The sequence below is a fragment of the Crotalus tigris genome, unplaced genomic scaffold, assembly GCF_016545835.1.
Source record: "Crotalus tigris isolate CLP2741 ecotype Arizona unplaced genomic scaffold, ASM1654583v1 scf7180000019068.10715455, whole genome shotgun sequence".
In the NCBI taxonomy this organism is placed as follows: domain Eukaryota; kingdom Metazoa; phylum Chordata; class Lepidosauria; order Squamata; family Viperidae; genus Crotalus; species Crotalus tigris.
Genome location: NW_024097358.1, coordinates 3,208,612 through 3,230,934, shown reverse-complemented (window position 1 = coordinate 3,230,934; position 22,323 = coordinate 3,208,612). Strand labels below are relative to the sequence as shown.

The following is a 22,323-nucleotide window of genomic DNA, read 5'->3' as shown; positions in this document are numbered from 1 at the left end:
GTTGAAAAAAAAATGCAGCAGCAATGTTCAGTGTGGTGCTCGTTGGAATGCTAAGGATTAATGTTCATGAGAATCTCTCAACTCACTTAAGTCAACCAGAATTGTAGGAGATTGACCTCGTGTTCCCTGGTAAATATCTGGAGGAAAGTAGAGGAGTGGTAAATCAAAACACCAGAAGGCATCAGGCTGGAGACCTTCGCTTTTTACAGAACATATAACTGCAGTTTTATTGGGGCTCTGATGGTGTCACTTACGCATTCATTTATGTCAGTCCTTCAGAGCTCTTGCATTCTCCCACTGAATGGGGATGATGAGAATCATAGCCCAACATATCCCTAGATCAGTAACTCTGTTGTTGTGATGTGCATAAAAGATGACAAAATTATCATGAGGTAGAATCTGACTGCTGGGTTCCCGAAGTGGAAGACAGCTTAAAGCTGCTAAGATATAGGTACAGGACATACCTCAAACTGTAGGAGAAGAAGTAGCAGAACCTGGAGGTGGAGTCAAAAGAGGGATCAGCCTAGAATCCCTATGTAGCCACAAGCAGACTCAATCCATCCCCCGCATCCCCTGAATTCTATTGATCTTATCTAATTCCAAGCAGGTGCTAAGCATTGGTTGAGAAGATTCCTGGGCATAGGCTTTTAGCAATAAATCAATTTATTTGGCCCTTCACAGTGGTCCTGGTCTTTAGCACCTGACACAAACAAAAAGATGAGATTAAAAAAGGGGAGCTGTCTTTCTAGAACTGCTTTGACTTCAAACAACTTGCAGTAGAAATAAAAAAACTTTTGTTTAAGCGTGTTAAATCAGAATTGGTAAGGATCTGAGGTGTTTTGAAATAAATTCTGTGAAGAGGTAATCCTTTTCCTCCGTCTTGTGCAAGCACAAAGACATATATCTTAGACCAAATGGATGAAATGTCAGGTGTCATTTCCTTGAAAGAGATTAACAGGTGCAATCGTATGCAGAAATAAATCCTGCCCAATTAAATCCGAACGGGGCCCTGAAAAGGCGCATGGTTGCAGCTGAACAATGCGAATAGGATAGTTTTAGAAAGGTAATGTTTAACTCTGCCTTTCTCTAAATCCATGCACGCACAAACCTCCACGCATAGACATCTTAAAAATAAGATGATTTGCTATAGCAGACGGCAGCCTGTGGTTTCCAGATATTAACAAGAACACTTGCTTACTTTGGCTCCTGCTTATACACGTGCAAGGAGTTTGTGAGGAGGATCACAGGAACTCAGCCTGTGCCTTTTCTATGCAAAGATATTTGAGATCAGCCCCATAGGTTCATGTCCATCGGCCCCCAGAATCATCCCCAAATGGTTTGCCTTGTCTTTCTAAGATACTTCCTTGCTTTATCTTCTCCACTTTCACTTGGAATGTGACAAGGCAAGGAAGGCTTGTAATGCTGGACACAGAATCTAGTCGTTTATGATGTCAGGCTGATGTGGAATACATTCTTCAGAAAAGCCAGGACACTTGTTTGGCCTCCTCTCTTTGTATGAGTGTGAGGGAGTGCAGACACAGATGCCCTCCCTGGATGGCTGTGATGACTGTCAGCCTCAGAGCCACACCCACTTCTCCCCAGAGACATAAAATGAATGAACAGGTTGGACTGTGAAGCGGTGTTTCCAAAGTCCTGTAGCTTCTCTTTCCTGACACCTTCCCTGGAGAGAAAGGGGCAAGGCAGCCACAGTCATGGTGCGCCCCAGCCTGATGGCGAAGAATACCGACATGCGCTGGCGCTTACCTTTGGTTTGCCTCCTCTGGGAGGTGGCCATGATCATCCTTTTTGGGATTTTCGTGCGCTTCAACCCGGAGGCTAACGTGGCTGATTGGGAGAAGGAAAAACAGCAAAGGAACGTCACCGATATTGAGAATGAATTCTACTTCAGATACCCCTGTGAGTATAATGATGCGAGGCAACAATCCAGCCTTGTGTTTATTTGGCACATCTTTTGGGTAGTGCTATAACTGCAGAATTCTGAATGGTAGAAGATCATATTTGCACATGGAATCATCATGCTACATAGATCTCCAGATGAATGTCATAATATGTAGTAGCATAATCAGTCTGTGTCTGTGCTTACTGGTTTTATAAAATTAGCTCTGGATTTCATGACTTTACAGGGGATTTCTTTGTTTGATTGGGCTGCACAACTTTTCCTGGGCTGCCTTTGATGGCATCCTGGACCATATTTGAAAATGTAGTGGCTGCAACTACAGCAAGGGCTTTAATTTGATTTCACTTTGCTTGCTTGTGCACTGAAGCCGGATCAGATATAACTAATAACATTTGTTTCCATCCCTCTTTAAATGAAATAACTTTCTCTCTCCTTGCCATGTTCAAAGTGACAATTTTGAAGGTTTTGGAGATGCCTCCAAGAGTCTGGGAAGAAATCTATCATCCTTAGAAGTGCTATATTTCTACTAGAAATGAAAATGTGGATTGTTTCACTTACAATTTGGATTGTTTCACTGACTTCAAATGTCTAACACAACTTGCTCCTGTTTTATGTATGGATGCAATAGATATTTCTTCACTATCTGTGTGAGACAAGCCTTCACTTGGAGTTCTCTACCTTCCCTCATTTACTGAGTGAGGTTCTGAATGCCCTCCTTAAAAGTCCTAAACTGAAAAATTCCTTGCTATCTGTGCTTAGGTAGGGTTAGTCTGGAGGCAATAATTGAAAAATCAAGATGCTCAAACCATAACTCAAATGCAGCCTTTCCCAAAAGACTCTTCATATGGAATAGGTATCTTAAGAGGTGATTGATGATTGAACTGATTTTTTTTATTGTTAAAAAAAAAACCCTCTGCTTTTTCAGTGGGTGATCCCATTTCCACTGTGGATCAATTTGGAAATTGGACAGTGTTTCCCAAGCTCAGCAACTTTATGCTAGCTGGGGAATTCTGGAGCTGAAGTCCACATATCTTAAAGTTGCTTAGATCGAGAAACACTGAAATAGGGAAAGGAGGGCTGAACAAAAAGCATATTTTTTTAAAGAGATAATAAGTAACATCGAATGTTTATGGAGTGCAGAGAAGCTATTGCCTTTATTAGAATTCCAGGCAATCACTTTTATGAATCTTGTCCAACTGTCTCACATTCTAGTCTTGCAATTTGATATTTTTTTTTAAAGGTGGTCCTTTGGTCCTCTCCCTGCTGTTAAGCTGGAATGCTCTCTGCTTTTCCATTTCCAACACAAAGCTATACTGGCATGGCATTGGTTATCCCCATTTTCATTCCCTATCATATCTATGGAGAGTCTCCATCATCCAGGACATGTTGTCCCAAAAGTGCTTTTCCAAACGGCAAATGGACTTTCTTTTTTTTTTCTTGAAAACATTTTACTTCTCATCCAGTTCTGAAGAAGCTTCTTGGATGAGAAGCAAAATGTTTCCAAGGGGAAAAAAAAAAACAAGAAAGTCCAGTTGCCTGTTAGAGAAGCATTTTTGGGGTCTCTATCTTGCTTCTATTACCTCTTTTGAGCCACTGCCAGACCTCTGATTTCTCTGCAAATAACGGGTGACAAAGCTTAAACAATTTGAAATACCTTAAGAGGTCCTTGGCGTGTGGGAAATGTGGGAAAAGACCCTGAATCTGGAGAAATGCTTTCTCTTTATAGCTGATTCTTGCCTTGGTCCCTTATGTCACAATTCTCATTATAGCTACTTAAAACTCTAGGCAGGGCTTGCAGTCTTGCAGATGGATGCATGCACCTTGGGCTGGCTGAGCAAAATTTGATTGTTGTGCAGAACTGTTGTGTGAAAAGACATTGCCACTGGCACTTAATTTTGGGAAGGGTTTCGTTTGGCTTTCACAAGCTAGAAGGGTTTAGAAATTCATGCTCTGGACGTTAAGTCAAGTGAGGAGGTTGAACTTTTAGGCAGGGGTTTGGAACCAGAAGGCAAATGGCATTTTCCTAGCAGATCACTGGATGTTTTTTTTAGGAGAATATCACACTCACCATATTGCAAAGATAGTCAAGAATTGCACTTTGCAAATGATGGTGGTGAGGAAACCGGAAGTCCCAAAATTAGGTAAAGAGGGCCAGTATGCTGCAATGGTTAAGGCACCAATCTGGAAGCTGGGAGACTGTGAGTTCTAGTCCTGCCATAGGCACGAAGCCTGGTAGGTGACCTTGAGCCAGTTCTTCTCTCTCATCCCTAGGAAGAAGAAGGCGTATCATAACTAAAAGCAGTAGACTCAGTGGCGGGATTCAGCCGGTTCACACCAGTTCAACAGAACCGGTAGCTAATTCTTTGTTGCCCAGGCCCAGAACAGACTTCCGGAAGCGGCATCCACACAGAGAACCGGTTGTTCACATATTTGAATCCCACCACTGAATAGATGAATAGTGAAAACAATGTATCAGTAGAATGTCTTGGCTTCAGAAGTTGGGGCTGCTCCATCGCTGGAGGATTTTAAGAAGAGATTGGACAGTCATTTGTCTTAAGTGATATAAAGTCTCCTGCTTGAGCAGAAGGTTGGACTAGAACAGGGGTAGACAACCTCGGCTCTTTTATGACTCATGGACTTCAACTCCCAGAATTCCTGAGTCAGCTGCTGACTCAGGAATTCTGGGAGTTGAAGTCCATGAGTCATAAAAGAGCCGAGGTTGACTACTCCTGGACTAGAAGATCTCCAGCATCCCTTCCAACTCTGTTATTCAGTTATTCCTTCGGTTACTGGTATTGCTTAAAATTGATTTATGGAATAATTAGCATTCCTGGTAATGAACTTCAAACATCCTGTCGGTCTACCAAAGAATAACAATTCTCATGCTTGCTGGGAATTATGGGGCCTTTGGTAAACAGGGATTTTCCTTTGCTGTGGGTAAGTATTGACATAAAATGCTTTACCCATAAAATGCTTTCTCAGGAGCTGTTTCCCATTTCGCAATCTTCATGAAGTCTGGTTCTTCGTTATTAACCAAGCTGCAGTCTTAAAGCCCTTAGAGGAAATTGCCTGTTTCCCACTCAGATTTCATAAACAGAACACCTCACTCCATTAAGCACAGGGTTTTGATCAGAATCGGCTGGTTCCATCAGTCCCTGGAGAGTTTTAAGCTGCCCAGGTCCACAATCATCATCATCCTGGATTAAACCAAGCAAGGGTTTAATCATTAAACTTCTTTCAGAGAGCAGTGATGGCATTCCAGTCTAAATCCTCTTCTTTCTTCATGAGTCCACATATAAATATCAGCTTCTGGGTTAGGATGATCTATTTACTGTGCCAGATCAGAGGACACAGAGCTCTGTGCAAGCTTTTGAGTTCAGTAGAATGCTCTGTTAGGTAGGTAGGTAGGTAGGTAGGAAGAAAGGAAGGAAGGAAGGAAGGAAGGAAGGAAGGAAGGAAGGAAGGAAGGAAGGAAGGAAGGAAGGAAGGAAGGTTAAATATCTAATTATTCACCCAGGATGGTTCTATCCTTAATCCAACAGTTGCTCTATCCTTAATCCAAACAAATTTCTTTGATACCCCCAAATGAGAAAGAGAGATCAATGAAAGTTCACATATATTCTACTCTGAAAAATATTTAAAATGTGGTGGTGGCGATAATCCAGAACCTGGTGGCAGTAAGAAGGAGAAATGTCAACAGAATACCAGAGTTGGAAGGGACCTTGGAGGTCATCTAGTCCAACCCCCTGCTCAGGCAAATGGCTGTCCAGTCTCTTCTTAAAAACTTCCAGTGTTGGAGCATTCACCGCTTCTGGAGGCAGGTTGTTCCACTGGTTAATTGTTCTAACTGTCAGGAAGTTTCTCCTTAGTTCTAGGTTGGTTCTCTTCTTGATGAGTTTCCCTCCGTTGCTTCTTGTCCTGCCTTCAGGCGCTTTGGAGAATAGCTTGATTCCCTCTTCTTTGTGGCAACTCCTGAGATACTGGAGCACTGCTATCATGTCACCCCTTGTCCTTCTCTTCATTAGACTTTCATCTTTCATGAAGTGGGGTGCTGTGGAAGTTGCAGGCCTCCAAAGAGAAGTTGGTGTAGGGTGAAGGACAGTAATGGCATTGGAATTTCTGTCACTAAGCGATGCGGTTTTAAAGCTTGACCTTAAGTGACCACATCACCTAACAGTGACTATCCTGGCAGTCTCAGTTGCAGTCATCAACTGAATCCCACTGGTTGTTAAGTAAGGACCCACCATGATCCAAGGCATTCCCAGTTTGGTCCCTCACATCCCTGAACCTTGGTAAGATAAGGGACTACTTCCTCTTTAACTCCTTCCATCTGCCTCTCTCAGGTTTCTCTGTTTTTCTATCTGATGCTCGGGATGCTTGAAAATGTCATTCAAATTTCCCTTGCTGATGCAAGCTTCCTGACTTGACAAAACATGCTACAGCTACTCCTCCAATTTTTTTGTGTGACACATCTGCCTTCTGCAACCTTCCTGGCTTGTCCACACTTCACAGTCTGAAGAAATACAACAGGAATGAAAAATCTCCTTCCTGATAAGATTGCAAAGCAGGAAGTGGAGCCAGGAAAGTTGCAGAATGCTGGAGGGATGATTGTGCGATGAAATGAATAAGCATTCACACACTCATTCTTCTGAGATTTCATAACTAAAGTAAGCTGCAGCAATACATTGCCCGTCTGTGAATTTCTCCCCAAATGTTCTTTTGGACTGTGAAAAAAAGATCTGTGAAATTTAATCTAAAAGTTTTTTTAAAAAAATAACAAAGCCAAAACAGAACAAACTGTAGAAACGAAACTAATTTTATCCTGTTGTTTTCATGAAACCTGTTGCAAAGGGTGAGTTTTTAACCTCCTGCAGTGAAAATATTTCTCAAATCTATCAGCTTGGAATGGAGCGATGCATGTATGTGTAAGTAGGGGAAGAGGTAGATTCCTAAGCCAGGAAGAAACACAACACCCATCTTCAATTTGCTGCCTTGCCTTCGGCATTTCCTGGACCACCAATAATTGCCAAGTTTCATTTTACAGCACCGGAACAGATTCCTATCTTGAGGATATATTGAGCAGCAAAGTTGGTTGAAGATCTATGAAGTTGTTTGTCCTGGAGACAAAATATCTCTGCACCACACTGCCTGGGGTTTAGGATGAAAGTTGCTATTTATCCTATAGACATAGAGAACATTTCCAGCAGATCACTCTTGGACTTTGAAGTTTTTGACCCCAAAAATGGTGGCACCAGCATTTTGTTTTCCATTAGAGGTTAGGCCAATATTAATTGTGTTCATGCAATAAATTTACTCCTGGATATCAAATTCACTCTTTTTGTGGGATGCCACAATGCATTAAGCCATAAACTAATCGAAGGGGCTGAATTCACACAACCTGCTAAGCCACACAAATAATAAGTAAGTTTAACATTAAACTAAGCTTTAGTATGTTGTGTGAATGACTCTGCTAGAGAACTGCACTTGGCCTGGTTAAACCTATTGTGTGAACATAATTTCTATCTTCCTTCTAAATTCGAGGCAACTGATTTGGAACTGATAATGCATGCACTTCACAGCAATCCTGTGTGGTATGTTGAATGAAAGAAAGGGAAATGGAAGACAATTCAAAGATCAGCCAATAAAAGTCATGACTGACCAGCAACTGGACTCAGATCTATGTGCAACCAGTGTTACCCCTTGAGGAATCCTAGCTTGTCAAAAGTTAGTTGTGCACTATATTCTAGTCATTGTATCAACCAGCATGGAATGCTGGGAGACAGTCTTCTGTAGACGTATTTTCCTATTAATTCAAAATTAATTGTATTAATAAGAGAAAACACTTTACCTTTGCACTCAAGCAGTGTTGTTCAGAATCTTTCAGCTTTTAAGGAACTTTGTTCATACTGCTTTATCTCTCAGAATATGCTCAAAGCCTCCATTACAGAACATATGTATTGTAGACGGTGCTATGATGGATCCTAGGGAAAATGCTTATGATATATACTGGCAAAAACTGCAGATTCTGAATCAGAATTTCTCAAAGTTGACAACTTTAAGATGTGCGAAGTTCAACTCCCACAATTCCCCATCAACACACTGGCTGAAGAATTCTGGGAGTTGAAGTCCATACATCTTAAAATTGCCAAGGTTGAGAAGTACTCTTGTAGACCATAAGTGAGGAACAGTCATGTATAAACTAGCGGTCAGCATTGAGTTAGGTCAGGGGTAGGCAACCTTGGGTCTTTTATGACTTGTGGACTTCAACTCCCAGAATTTCTGAGCCAGCCATGCTGAGGGAAAGGGAGAGGCTTCCATGCTGAGCCATGCTGGCTCAGGAATTCAGGGAGTTGAAGTCCACGAGTCATAAAAGAGCCAAGGTTGCCTACCCCTGAGTTAGGTGGTCGTTAGGCATGCAGATAAGTGTGGAATGAGAGTGAAAGTCCATATAATGAAGCCTCTTTCTTTATTTCAGCTTTCCAAGATGTCCATGTGATGATTTTCGTGGGCTTTGGCTTCCTCATGACCTTTCTTCAACGCTATGGCTTTGGCGGTGTTGGCTTCAACTTTCTCCTCGCTGCCTTTGGGATCCAGTGGGCTCTCCTGATGCAGGGCTGGCTCCATACCTTTCAGCATGGGAAGATACTCATTGGAGTGGAAAGGTACGATGGCATGCTTGGACATACAAAAAAAGAGTTTTTGGGTAGTAGGATACATGACGAGCATGAAACTATAACAAAGGTAGATTAAATTTGTGGCTTGGGAATGCAAAGATGTGCATTAGTGGGGCCGTGATGGTGTAATGGTTGGAATGCAGTACTGCAGGTTACTTCTGCTGAGTGCCAACTGCCAGCAGTTTGGCAGTTCAAGTCTCACTGGCTCATGGTCGACTTAGGCTTCCATCCTTCTGAGGTTGGTAAAATGAGGACCCAGTTGTTGGGGGCAATATGCTGACTTAGAGAGGGCTATAAAGCACTGTGAAGTGGTATATAAGTAAGTGCTAGTGCTGTTGATATAGTTTGAGCTCAGCTCAGAATATAGGTATTGGGGCCTGCAAGCCCATGCTGCCCTACTCTACTACAAGCTAAGACCATTATTGTAAATTTTGCACTTTGGATGATGGAAAATGTCCATCAGATCAAAGCTTCTGGGCGGCCCTCTTTGACAAATTGGAAGAGTACTATTAGATTCCTTGTCAGTCATCCCAAAGCTAAACAAATCAATTTCTTCCATCCTCATTGTTCTGATTTGACCCTCTCCCAATTTGCCGGAATACTTTTTAGCAAAGAAAAGAATAGATTTGGGACTTTCCATGATTTAGAAATTCACCGTCTCTTGTTGCAACCTAATTGGATGATCTAAAAGTCTAGGTTAGGGACAGATCACAGTGGACAAAATCTACTTATGTCATCCCCAAGGGTCAACCATGACTCCAAGGGCATATAATCAAACTTTATGTGTCATTTTTATAGTCATGTCTCACTGCTGGTTCATGTGATCAGTTACAATTCCAAGATGCTCATTGTTGTGTTGCTTCAGTAGCCTTCTCTGACTCTCTTATCTCTTCCTTCTCCTCTCAGCCTGATCAATGCAGATTTCTGTGTGGGTTCTGTTTGTATTGCCTTCGGTGCCATTTTGGGCAAAGTCAGTCCCGTCCAGCTGCTCATTATGACACTGTTTCAAGTGACCCTCTTCTCCGTCAATGAATATATCCTGCTTGACCTGCTCCATGTAAGGTTCTTCACCTTGGTTCCAGAGATGCTTCTCTGTCTTAATATCGATGTGACAAAGTTGCCTTGTGTATTTGGTTATCACTTACCATCCTGAATAATTCTGTGCAGATGCAAGACAAAGAGGACAATGGGTTTACTATATGCCTTCCAATACAGTCAGAGTGTGTCTTACTGTGGTGGAATGTAAACTGGATTCCCAGGAGGGAGGGACAGTTTGGAACGTTTGGTCAGAAGGAAGAGATTTAAAACAGCTCCTCCCCAGAGAGTCTCACTTTTAGGTCTATAGGTGAGGAACAAATAAAAGAAGCTACTCGGAAGTAACTCCATCTATTGTTCTTGGTTCTCGGGAACTGACACAAACTTCCTTCAGCTCCAGGCTTACTCTAAGCTTTGCATGGCTGGGCAGGAGAGACATTTCTTTAAGCAAACCTCCTGATACCAGATCAGTCTATTGCCAGAACAAGAGATGGGTGAAGCCAGTCCTTCTGCTTCAGAGAGATCATCTTCTAGCTTATTATAACACACAGCCAGGAGGAAGAAACTCAGAAATTTGAACTCCAATTTTGGCACGTCTTGCACTTGATGCATGCAATCACTTGACATCTTTTGTCATGAATGCCCTACGTGGCTTTCGTAAGGGGTCAAACTTTGATAGAGGTTTTGTGCCCTTTGAGGTCTCTTCTTACAATTGAGAAATACACATGAAGTAGGTTCCAAAAGTAGAGGAATACCGTGGTCCAAGGGGGGAAAAGAATTTGTAATTTCTAAGGGGCAAAATGTGTGCCTTCAATTCCTGCAAGACCGCTCCCTCTTTTGTTTCCTAATAACCTACAACATTAGCCTGTTTGCTCGTGGTCCTTGATGGCTGCAGAAATGGGGTCTCAGTGTCAGTGTGGCTTACTAGCTACCTTTTTTTTACACCCTTGCTATACCATATCTTTCCCCAAGCAGGTGCTCTCTAGATGCATTGGTTAACAATTTCCAGAATCTCCCACCAGCATATTTAAGAAAGCAGGTTGGAATTTTGCAGCCCAAATGTATCTAGAGCTCTCCAGGTTGTGGAGATTAATTTAATTTAATTTAATTTAATTTAGTTAATCTCTTGCTCAAAACCCCTGCAGAACTTCCCAGGTATCCAATGAAAAACTCACAACTATATATGCACCAGAAAAGTATTTGCTAAGACTTCAGATTTTCTGCAGCTTTAAGAAGGGTAGCAAAAAAGAGGCAGGGCTTTCTTGGTGATGGCCCCTCTGCTAAGAGAAGCTTGCCTGGTTTCCACCATGTTACTTTATCAGTTGTCTTGGATGAAGGTTGCTCTTTCAGGCTCCTAAAACCTCAAGAGCTGTTGTTTTGTTTGCTACATTTCACATTTCATTCTGATAGACCTTTTTGTGTTGCGTACATTCTATTTTTGAGGGAACAGATGGAGCTGTTGTGTTCTTTCACTTGGGTTTGTTTTGATTGCAATATTCTTGTATTTTATTATTACTAGATGATAAGTTAAGTTGCTTAATGCCCAGAGCAGAGGGAAATAACACGTTGCTGGTCAAGGTAGCACTTAATGGGAGACCATTATATTACATTCCCCCCCCCCAAATACCCAATATGTATAAGGGAGGGAGCAGGGCCCATTGCTGGTTTCTTACTCAGGAGCCATAAGATGCAGAACTCTTGTGAGCTTGGAATGTGGTTGCACAAGTAGGGCACACTTTGATTGAATGTACATAAAAGCCCCTGAGAGGAACAGATTAACCATCAGATAAGGGGATTGAATGAGATTGTGGCTTGAGGGTCTGAATGGAAAAGCAGACTTAAAATAATATTACCAGCCTTGAGGAATGCAGAGGAACCTCCTTGATTTCAGTTCAACATGTTCTTTTTGCAAGCAAAGGAGCATCTTGTTTGCTAAATTTATACAGTTCCTTCTCTACTCTCAGTCAGTTGAAGGGACAACAAAATTGAACAAATAGGACATCCAAAACTATTCTTCCACTCATCCTAAAACCAGAGATAAGAGTTGTTCCTCTGAAGAACAAAGTAAATACATTCTTGGAAGTAGCAATTGCATGTGCTTTTTGTTCAATGTTTCACTTTTGTGTTTGTTGGAAAATACATTTTTTTTTTATCTCATTGTTCAGCCAGAAGGACTCCCAGGGTATCTTTCAGATAAGATAGTCCTTGCCTGCTGGCTCTGTGGGTTGTGTAACTAAGCACAATGAAAAGTCTGCTACTTCTTTGTCAAGACTCCAGTTTCTTGCATTCTCAATATGGGTAGCAGTGATGGGAGTTGTAGTGCAGCCCATTTCCTGGGCACAGGTAAAGAAATGCTTAAGTTAGAGATATCGTCTGGCTGAAGAACCAGAAGTCCACGTCTATGGAGATTCTCAACCATCTAGGTCATGGTTTTTCCTAAGGCGCTTTCTTGTTGTTTTTTTTCCCCCTGAAAACATTTCACTTCTCATCCAAGAAGCTTCTTCAGTTCTGAACTTCACCGAAGGAGCTTCTTGAAGGAGAAGCAAAATGTTTTCAAAGAAAAACAACAACTCAAAGTCCAGTTGCCTTTTGAAAAACACCTGTGGGACATCCAGAAGTAGAATTTTCAGATGCCCAAAGGAACAAATGTTCTATTTAGTTTGTTAAACAACTGAGTTCAAGTTTCAATTTGTGATCTACTGATTCTCTGTAGAATAAACCAACTAATTCTGGGTAGGCTTCAAACGCTTATCTATCGCTGCAGGTGAAAGATGCTGGTGGATCCATGACAATTCATACGTTTGGTGCTTACTTTGGCCTAACGGTGACCTCTATTTTGTACCGGCCCAACTTGGAGCAGACCAAAGAAAAGCAGGAATCTGTTTACCATTCAGACCTTTTTGCCATGATTGGTGAGTTGTGGTTCCTTCTCCCTGTTACACAGGAGAACCTGCACTTTCTGAGAAAGTGATCAGGATTCGTGAAAAGAGGCCCAGGCTATTGGCAAAAAAACCAGTCTTTCCTTCTACTTTATTTCTGTTCAAGATAGCCCAAGTGAGGCATTTAAAGCAGAAAACATTGTGAAGGTATTGTGGACTTTGAGCTTTTAATCCACAAAGCACAAAGCTATGCTTGGCCTGTCATTGTTTTGGAAATCTGGAAACATCTTTTGAGCCTTGTAATCAAACTGAAAGGAATGTAGAAGCTTCTTAATGAGTTCTTTCTAAATTACCCATTTATGGAGGTGCAAACATCTCATTAAAATTACGGTGGGGAGCTTGATTTCCTGGTTTTGCTATAACAAGCTTGAGGTCCTATTTTGGATGTTTTTTAAAAGGCATACAGATATACCCATAACTCTTTCTGTACAAGAAGCCAGTAAATATGCTATGATACAGATCAATATTAGTGACCGATTAGTAAGTTATTTTTCCTGTCCTGTCTCCAATTGGGATAGAACAGGGGTCTCCAACCTTGGCAACTTTACGACTTGTGGACTTCAACTCCCAGAATTCCTCAGCCAGCCATGCTGGCTGAGGAATTCTGGGAGTTGAAATCCACAAGTCATCAAAGAGCCAAGTTTGAAGACCCCGGGCTAGAAAGTGGTCAGGGGCTTAGGTACACCCCTCGTACTTTATCCAAGAGAATGAGCTGTCTGCAATACCTGGTCTGCCCTTATAAAAAGCCAGTTTTTAACTACCATTGTAGGCACCTTGTTTTTGTGGATGTACTGGCCCAGCTTTAACTCCGCCATTTCCAATCATGGGGACGCACAGCACCGGGCAGCCATCAACACCTACTGTTCACTTGCTGCGTGTGTCCTGACTTCAGTGGCCTTTTCCAGTCTTTTGCAAAAGAGGGGAAAGTTGAACATGGTGAGTAAAGTCAGGGAAGATGTTATGGTTTTCCCTTCCTTCCTTCCTTCCTTCCTTCCTTCCTTCCTTCCTTCCTTCCTTCCTTCCTTCCTTCCTTCCTTCCTTCCTTCCTTCTCTTTCTCTTTCTCTCTTTCTCTTTCTCTTTCTCTCTCTCTCTCTCTCTTTCTCCCCCTCCCTCCCTCCCTCCCTTCCTCCTTCTTCCTCCTTCCTTCTCCTTCCCTCTTCCTCCTTTCTCCTCCATAATAGGTCAGAAAACCCATTGTGCTAATCATAGTAAGATTGCAGTTTAAAAGCCTGCTGCACTGTATCGAAGAATATCTGTTAGATGCGAACACAACCCTTGAGCAAAAATGAATAACTAAAATAGCAAACCAGGGATTAAAAGAGCTGTGTCTTCACAGGTCCATATTCAAAATGCCACCCTGGCCGGAGGTGTGGCTGTAGGAACTTCTGCTGAAATGATGCTGACCCCATACGGTGCCCTCATTGTGGGCTTCATCTGTGGCATCGTGACGACCATTGGATATGTCTACATCACAGTAAGAGCCTTTCTGAATGCAACAAAAGCTTTCCCCAGGCTTGATGGCAGGACCAAACAGTGAAAAATTGGAAATGTTACTTCTTTACGTTGCAATAGGTTGTAGCTGTTTCCTCTTTGTAATGCTCATGTTTTGTCCTTCCTTCCTCTCTTCTAGCCTTTCCTGGATGCTAAGCTCCATATCCAAGACACCTGCGGTATCCACAACCTTCACGGAATGCCAGGTTTAATTGGAGGCATTGTGGGGGCCGTCACTGCTGCTGCGGCTACAGAAGGAGTCTACGGAAAGAAAGGGTGAGGTGCTTTGGGACGTCTGTGTAGGGCGTCACACTTTTTGATTTGGTTCCCCTTTCTTTGGAGAGGAAGAAAGGACTGCGTAAGACAGAATCATGGGTTGCCTGGCTGATATGTTGACTAAGCCCCAGGAGCTTTTGTTTTGATCTGCAGATGCATTTGCACTCATTTATGAGAACTTTGCAAGTTGTTGAACTTTGAAATTACAGGTAGGGTTGGATTGCAAGCAGCCCAGGTTCGAATCTCAGAAGGGTATGGCTGGCTGATGAGAGCTAAGTAGCTCAAAATAGCTATACCAGTCTCCCTTTAACTCTTCGTTAGCAATCCAAATTTAACAAGGTTAACTCAGTCTTCCATCCTTCCGAGGTTGATAAAATGAGGATCCAGATTGTTGGGGGCAAGATGCTGACTCTGTAAACCGCTTGGAGAAGGCTGTAAAGCACTGTGAAGCGGTATATAAGTCCAAGTGCTATTGCTATTGCTATTGAGGGAAAGCAAGACAAATGGTGATGAACCAAAAAAATAACTTGGGACTACAACTGTCCTTCCCTTTTCAACTTCACTTCATTCTCACAGGCTCACCAACATGTTTGACTTCACTGGAGAATACCAGGATCGAACGCCTAGCATTCAAGGAGGATTCCAAGCGGCTGGCATCGCAGTATCACTAGCTATGGCTCTGGTGGGAGGAGCTATTGTAGGTAAGTGGAAGATCATTACAGAGAGATCTAAGGCGAAATTTCCTGACCGTGAGAACAATTAACCAGTGGACGGGCTTTTCTTCTGGAAGTTGTGGTGTTCCAACACTGGAAATTTTTCAAGAAGAGATTGGACAACCATTTGTCTGTAATGGTACAGGATTTCCTGGATTGGACAAGAAGACCTCCAAGGTCCCTTCCAACTCTTATTCTGTATTCTGATGTCACCCTTTTTGTATGTTCTCTGCTGCTTGAAGGTAAAAATCGATGAGAGTCTTTCTCTGGCTCACGTAATTCGAGGCAAAGCCAAGATTTAAATTAGATGAAAACTAATCAAGGAGAGAAGCAACCTAGAACTAAGGAGAATTTTCTTGACAGTGAGAACAATTAATCAGTGGACGGGCTTTTCTTCTGGAAGTTGTGGTGTTCCAACACTGGAAATTTTTTCAAGAAGAGATTGGACAACCATTTGTCTGTAAGGGTACAGGATTTCCTGGATTGGACAAGAAGACTTCCAAGGTCCCTTCCAACTCTTATTCTGTATTCTGATGTCACCCTTTTTGTATTTTCTCTGCTGCTTGAAGGTAAAAATCGATGAGAGTCTTTCTCTGGCTCATGTAATTCAAGGCAAAGCCAAGATTTAAATTAGATGAAAACTAATCAAGAAAATATTGGACAGTCATTTATCCAGAATGGTGCAGGGTCTACCTGCTTGAGTAGGGGTTGAGCTAGGAGACCTTCAAGGTCCCTTCCAACCCTATTATTCTATGTTCTAAGTGAAAAATCCTCATGCAGATGCAGAACAGCTGTTTTTTCTTAACTGTGCCAGCAAGAGGTGAAATCTCTGCCTATTTATCTCTAATTTTCTATGAACCAATCCAGTGGCTATGGACCTCTCGTCTCTGATGTTTGCCTGCTGCCATCTCCTGGCTTGTTAAGCTTTAATTAAAAAAAAAACAGAAAAGTAAAATCGTATTCCATCTGAGCTCAATTTTTGTTGACTGACATGGAAAATTCCTGCCTCTTTCTTGGGATTATATGAAGTATTTCTTTCATGTTCTCAGCTCTTACAACAGGGGTGTCAAACTCAATTTCATTGAGGACCGCATCAGCATTGCGGTTGCCCTGGGGGGCGGCAGCCAGGGTGGGTGTGGCCTACTGGGTGGGTGTGGGCGGAGTGGGTGTGGCCTACTGGGTGGGCAGGAGTGGGACAGATCTGAGGGTCTCTGGCAGAAGGGGGTGGGACCGGGGCAAGCGCCAAGGCATGGTCCATTTCTTCATTTCTCACAATGGGTGACCCCTCCCCAGCATGCACCCAGGGTGCAGGGCCGACACAGCAGGGGCTGGTTCCTCGCTGTTTCTGGATGGCCTTGTGGAGCTAAGACTGAATGCATTTCAGCATAGATGGCCACCGCAAAATTGTACATTGGCTCCCGGCCAGCCGGCCTGGGCCAGGGCCAAGGCAGCAGGGGCCGTTCCCTCACTGTTTCCAGGATGGCTTCACGGACCACATGAAACCACTTTGCGGGCTGCATCCGAGCCTTGTGTTTGACATGTCTGTCTTACAAGGTTCGGATGTCAAACTTTAAGAGACGTATTTTTTTCCAGTTCTCACAAACTGCTGTGTATTTCTTGGCAGATGTTTTTCCCAACATATTTTTTTTTCTTTTGAGATTTGTGCCCTAGTACAGAGTGCTTTCTCAGTTGAAAAGAGAAGAAAATTTAAAAATTAAAATGCGCTGTAAGTGAATTGAGCATTCCATTTTTCTTTCCCAAAGGTGGCATTTTGAAACTGCCCTTCTTTGGTGACCCTACAGATGAAAACTGCTTTGAAGATAATGTCTACTGGGAAGTAAGTGGATTACCCCAGGATTAACTAAATTAATCCAGATTGTGGGAGAAACTCCCGCTGTGGAGTCTGCACCGATGATTTATTCCATGGTCCTGGAAGTAGGTCCGACTGAAAGCAAAGGAATGTGTATTTCAGTAAGCATGAAGCCATTCTGAGGTGAAAGCTGCTTTCCAGTTTTTGGGTTTTTTTATTGAAAATTTTTACAGTTTTACAATAAAATAATCCCCCTCTCCCACCCCCCCCCTCCCACCCATCATCCTCCCCCCTTTTCCCGAGGACATTGACAGATCATAGTCCGGTATGGATGGAGCTGGCCATGGAAAAAGAGGAGAGAAGATCTTGGAGGTTGAATGAAAATTTATTTAGACAAGAGATGAATGTTCAGAAACTTAAGGAGTATTTAAAGGAATATTTTATTTTAAATATGTATAAGGGAACTTCAATGGCAATGGTTTGGGATGCCAGCAAGGCTTATATGCGTGGGGTTTTGATTCAAATGAACAAGGCTTATAGGCAAAAACGGATGCAAAAGGTTTTTTAGCGTGGGTCTTCTCTGATGGAGAAAGTGAACATGACATTTTCAGGATTGTTATACCCCAAACACATACCTCAGTGTGGCATGCACAGTTTGCCTTCCTCCTAATTTCCACAGGACCAGCCCTGTGAGGTAGGCTGGATTGAGAGATCACAACCGGCCCCAGATCCCCAGGTTGCATCCATGGGTGGATTGGAACCGGGGTTTCCCCACACTGGCTCTCTTTCAGAACAGGAAGAAAGGTAAAATCCAGTCCAAATTTCTAATAAATAAATAAATTTGAAAGCATTTGTGACCCATAGTTCAGGTTGAGGACTATTTTTGATATGGTAACTTGAAAAACCCGGTTTATCCTCACCATCCCTCAAGAACATAGCATAAGAATACTCCCTCTCGTGCATTAGTGCCAACGTATTGGAATTTCATTTCTCTCTCTTGTTTGTTGATGGCCTCTTGTCTTGAGATCAGTATGGCCAAACCTGGCCCTCTAATTGTGCATTTTATTATTTTTGGGGAGTAGAACTTATATCCAAGTGTTTCAAAGTGCTTGAATTTTGTTATTCTGGATGTAAAACAATACAGTATATATTACATACTGTATGTCAGATAAATATATGGGGGCAGAGACAGAAAGAGAAATTATCTATCTATCTATCTATCTATCTATCTATCTATCTATCTATCTATCTATCTATCTATCTATCTATCTATCTGATATACTGCATGAGGATATTCTGCCACTAGGTGACACTGCTGCCTGCCATATATCAAGCTGGTGGCTTACCAGCTTTGCCCAACATAATGCCCTCCAGGTGTGTTCTAACTCCCATCACTCTCAGCCACCAAGCTGTGTACCACAGACACTGTAGTCCCCATCTCTTGACAGTGCTGTGCCTTCAGAGGCATAAAAGCAACTGATGCAAGAAGAGGGATTAAAAACAACAAAAAAGTGGCGATTCTGACTTAGCCTGCATTCTGTCATTCTTCCAAAGGTCCCTGGCGACGAAGAGAGCAGCCTTTACTGCATGCATGACTCCAATGCTAAGCCTGTGATTAACCCTTAACCCGTGACATCAATAGATGAAGGGTAAGACAGCTGACTCTTTTATATGACGGTTTATTTCTTTTTTTTTTTTTTAATATTACAGGTTCTCCAAGGGCATTAAAGTCCAAATGAAACCAGTGCACAAATATCTTGCATCACTTGTCAAAAACTGGGCCTAAAGTCTGAGTTTTGTATGTTTTCAATGGGAAGGGAGCACTTTATTCATAAGGCAAGCTTCCAGCATCCTTCCTGGTGTTCTTTAGTGGCTGACTACTGATTTTCACAATGCCAACATCCAGCATGCGGTATTACAATCTTATGGGCCCCTCCCCACCCTTGTGAAAAAGGCTTCCATTTTTCTGCCTTATGCTCAGAGGGGTTCAAATGTTTTCCATCCTTCTGTAACCTTCTGGCTGCTCCCACTTACCAATCTGGAGAATCCCCATAGGAGACACCTGCTTAGAAGGCTTCGTCTCAGCATTTTGGTCGAAGCATACGGAATCAGAAAATTTGCAGCCAGAAAGCTATTTGCATGATCTCTTTGTTGACCTTACTGCTAAAACAAGGCAAGGACAAGACACTTTGACCATGAGAATTGCTGGCTGTGGGATTCTGGGAGTTGAAGTCCAAACTTCTTAAAGGTTAAGAAACACTGGGTTGTAGAATACAAAATACATGTCAGGTCCCAAGCTGGGGAAGGATACTATAAGCCAATAAGAAATCTTTCCAAGTGACACAGTTAGTAATAGGATTTCTCTCTTTCTCTTGTAGGGTGACCAACCTCTGCATTTGGAATTCCTTTTTTTTTTTTACAGCAGAATCATGGAAACTGAAGAAGGCAAAAATATTATCACTCAAATGAAGATATTTTTTTTAAACATGAACTCTGGCAAAAATTATGCAAACCAATAATAAGCAAGTTGAGAATCCCCAGACTGAGAAGCATATTGCTAAGAACCAAAAGAAGTTTTGAAAAAAAAATGCCCTAGAAATAATAAGCATTAACATTTTAGAGCTTATTGATAAATAAAAAATGAGCCGGGGCATTCCCCCTAGAGTTCTTCAAATGAAATCGCTGAAGTTTTAGCAAACGCATAAAACTTTCCCTAAAATTGGCTGTTTTTTTTAAAGGCTTGGACATTAGTTTTCAAATAATAATAATAATAATAATAATAATAATAATAATAATAAGGAAGGAAGGAAGGCAAAGGAAGGTTCTTTTAAAAAGAAGCTAAAATTTACAGCTCCCATTCTAGGTAAATTTATGGAAAGCATTATGAAAGACAAAATGGCAAGCCATGTAGAAGAATGAATATGGCTTCTGTGCAGGAAAGTGTCACCTCCCCAATTTTTTAAGAATTTTTTAAAGTGTTCAACCTGACCTGGATGCTTTAGCCAACATCTTCCTCAGTCAACCTACCAACCTACCAATCAAGGGATAAGACCGTTCCTTTTATAGATGTAGCAAGACTGAGAAAGAAAGAATGAATATAATGCGAGTTTGGCAAAAGAGGGATGCCAGAAATAAGGTCATCCCCAAGATCTGTGGGGAAATTGTGCCCTTTTAATAAAGTAGTTCCAAAATGATCTAGTGATGAGCAGCATAGAGCATCAAAGTGGTTGAATTTACAGATGATTCCAGATTGTTCTGGAATAATCTGAGGAAAAGTGTCAACCGGCCCTCGAAGGGTTCCCAAGTGAGATAGATGGAAGAGTTTTGTTACAGATCTTGGGGTGGCTGTCCACAGTCTGATGAACATCTTGACCCACTCAATGGGACACCAAGCTTCATCAAATCAATTAAAGGCCTTGAGGCGGCAACACATGACTCTGATTTCCTCAATCTGTAAATGTTGTAAGTAAAGACATTTTTACAAAAAGCGACCAATGTTTGCCATGTTTTATCTTCCACGGAGACTGCTTCTTAGAATATTGAATATCAGAGTTGGAAGGGACCTTGGAGGTCTTCTAGTCCAACCCCCCGCTTAAGCAGGAGACCCTATACTGGCTGTCCAGTCTCTTCTTAAAAGTCTCCAGTGATGGAGCGCCCACAATTTCTGGGGATAAGCTGTTCCGCTGGTTGATTGTTCTCACTGTCAGGAAATTTCTCCTTAATCTAATCTCTTTGATTAGTTTCCATCTGTTGTTTCTTGTCCTGCCCTCACGTGCTTTGAAGAATAAGTTGTCCCTCTCTCCCTTATGGCAGTCCTTCAAATATTGAAAAACTGCTATCATGTCCCCCTGATCCTTCTTTTTTTTTAACCATACCCAATTCCTGCAACTGTCCTTCATGTTTTAGCCTTCAGGCCCCTAAACATCTTTGTTGGTCTTGTCTGCACTTTTTCCAAAGTCTCAAAGCCAATAACGTGGTGACCCAAACCGGATGCAGTATTCCAGGTGTGGCCTTGCTAAAGCTTTATCTCCTGCTTCTTCATTGGACAGTGGCCACCAAACAAAACTTAACAATGACATACAGAAGTCATGCTGGGTAATAAAAAAACTTGTCTGGGGTTTGATGTGTTGTGGGAAATGAAATGCTGCAAGAACCATAATGGTTGCCTTAGCACAGGGTCTGAATCCAGCTACATCTTTTGTAAGGCCTTTTTCCAGCAACGCAAATGTTCACATTCCTAGTGATGCTTATGACTTAATGCTTCTCAACTGCACAAATTTTCCTAAGGAAGGGCACTGATTTTCTCCCATATTAGGGCTTGCTTGCACATTTTAAAAGAATTGTATATTGAAGCTCCTCTCTCTCTCTCTCTCTCTCTCTCTCTCTCTTTCTCTCTCTCTCTCTTTCTTTCTTTCTTTCTTTCTTTCTTTCTTTCTTTCTTTCTTTCTTTCTTTCTTTCTTTCTTTCTTAACGGCTGCTCTCAATGGTGTCTGCTTATATTCTCACACCCAAGGAACGAATTGGATGTAAGCCATTTGTGTGCCCTTGGGATACAACACCCTCATTTTCTATGCTGGAGAAAGAGGGGCCAGTGCACCCCCACCCCAAACCTGTCTCTCTTTATCACATGTTCCTGGAATTTGTCAGCAGCTGCCAGCAGCAGCATCTTAATTAACTGTCGGCAAAGATGGAAGCACATGAGACACCGTTCTAATTGGACTGCTGGCATTGTGGAAATGGGGAGGGAGTGGAAAGCAACAAAGGCAAAGGCTCCCGAGCTGGGAGTGTCCCCTCTGCGTAGCATGGGGAGGTGGGATGAAGGAGATCCGTCTGTCAAGATAAGTGAGGATTTGGCTTGGCTTGATCTGCAATCACTTTGATTTAAAGAAGGGGTGGAGAGAGAGAGAGAGAGAGAGAGAGAGAGAGAGAGAGAGAGAGAGAACAATGACCAGAAGTCTTGGTCAACAGTTCTTTTTCTTCTTCTAGGTTCTTTATCAAGGGTGATGCAGAAGTGGTGGTAGAGGGTAGAAAAATGAGTTGCTGAAGGATTCATCTGTTCTTGATTCTTGCTTTGCTAACTGCTTTGGAACATGTAGGATTCTCTCTCTCTCTCTCTTTCTCTCTCTCTCTCTCTCAATTTCTCTCTCTCTCTCTCTCTCTCTCCATCCATCCATCTCTCTCTCTCTTTCTCTCTCTCTCTCTCTCAATCTTTCTCTCTTTCGCTCTCTCTCCATCCATCTTCTCTCTCATTTTTCTCTCTCCATCTATCTTCTCTCTTTTTTCCTCTCTCCATCTATCTTCTCTCTCTCTCTCTCTCTCTCTCTCTCTCTCAATCTCTCTCTCTCAATCTTTCTCTCTTTCTCTCTCTCCACATCCATCTTCTCTCCCTTTTTTCTCTCTCCATCTATCTTTTCTTTTTTACCTCTCTCCATCTATCTTCTCTCTCTCAATCTTTCTTTCTCTCTC

The 22,323-nt window shown here is 42.2% G+C and overlaps 1 protein-coding gene across 1 annotated transcript; it reads left to right on the top strand.

Annotated features, from left to right (window-relative positions):
* The first annotated feature begins 1,587 nt into the window (after positions 1-1,587).
* Positions 1,588-20,348, top strand: RHCG (Rh family C glycoprotein). The gene is made up of 11 exons (XM_039359253.1): positions 1,588-1,917; positions 8,394-8,580; positions 9,499-9,649; positions 12,392-12,539; positions 13,336-13,502; positions 13,904-14,041; positions 14,198-14,334; positions 14,911-15,035; positions 16,811-16,884; positions 18,412-18,506; positions 19,236-20,348. The coding sequence occupies exons 1-10, from the start codon at positions 1,713-1,715 to the stop codon at positions 18,481-18,483; spliced, it is 1,404 nt and encodes a 467-aa protein (XP_039215187.1). The 5' UTR covers positions 1,588-1,712; the 3' UTR covers positions 18,484-18,506; positions 19,236-20,348.
* Positions 20,349-22,323: the final 1,975 nt, after the last annotated feature.

Coding starts and splice junctions, on each gene's coding strand:
- RHCG (XM_039359253.1), top strand. CDS start 1,713: ATGGTGCGCCCCAGCCTGATGGCGAAGAATACCGACATGCGCTGGCGC. Junction 9,650..12,391: donor TCCTGCTTGACCTGCTCCAT/GTAAGGTTCTTC, acceptor CTATCGCTGCAG/GTGAAAGATGCTGGTGGATC. Junction 13,503..13,903: donor AGAGGGGAAAGTTGAACATG/GTGAGTAAAGTC, acceptor GTGTCTTCACAG/GTCCATATTCAAAATGCCAC.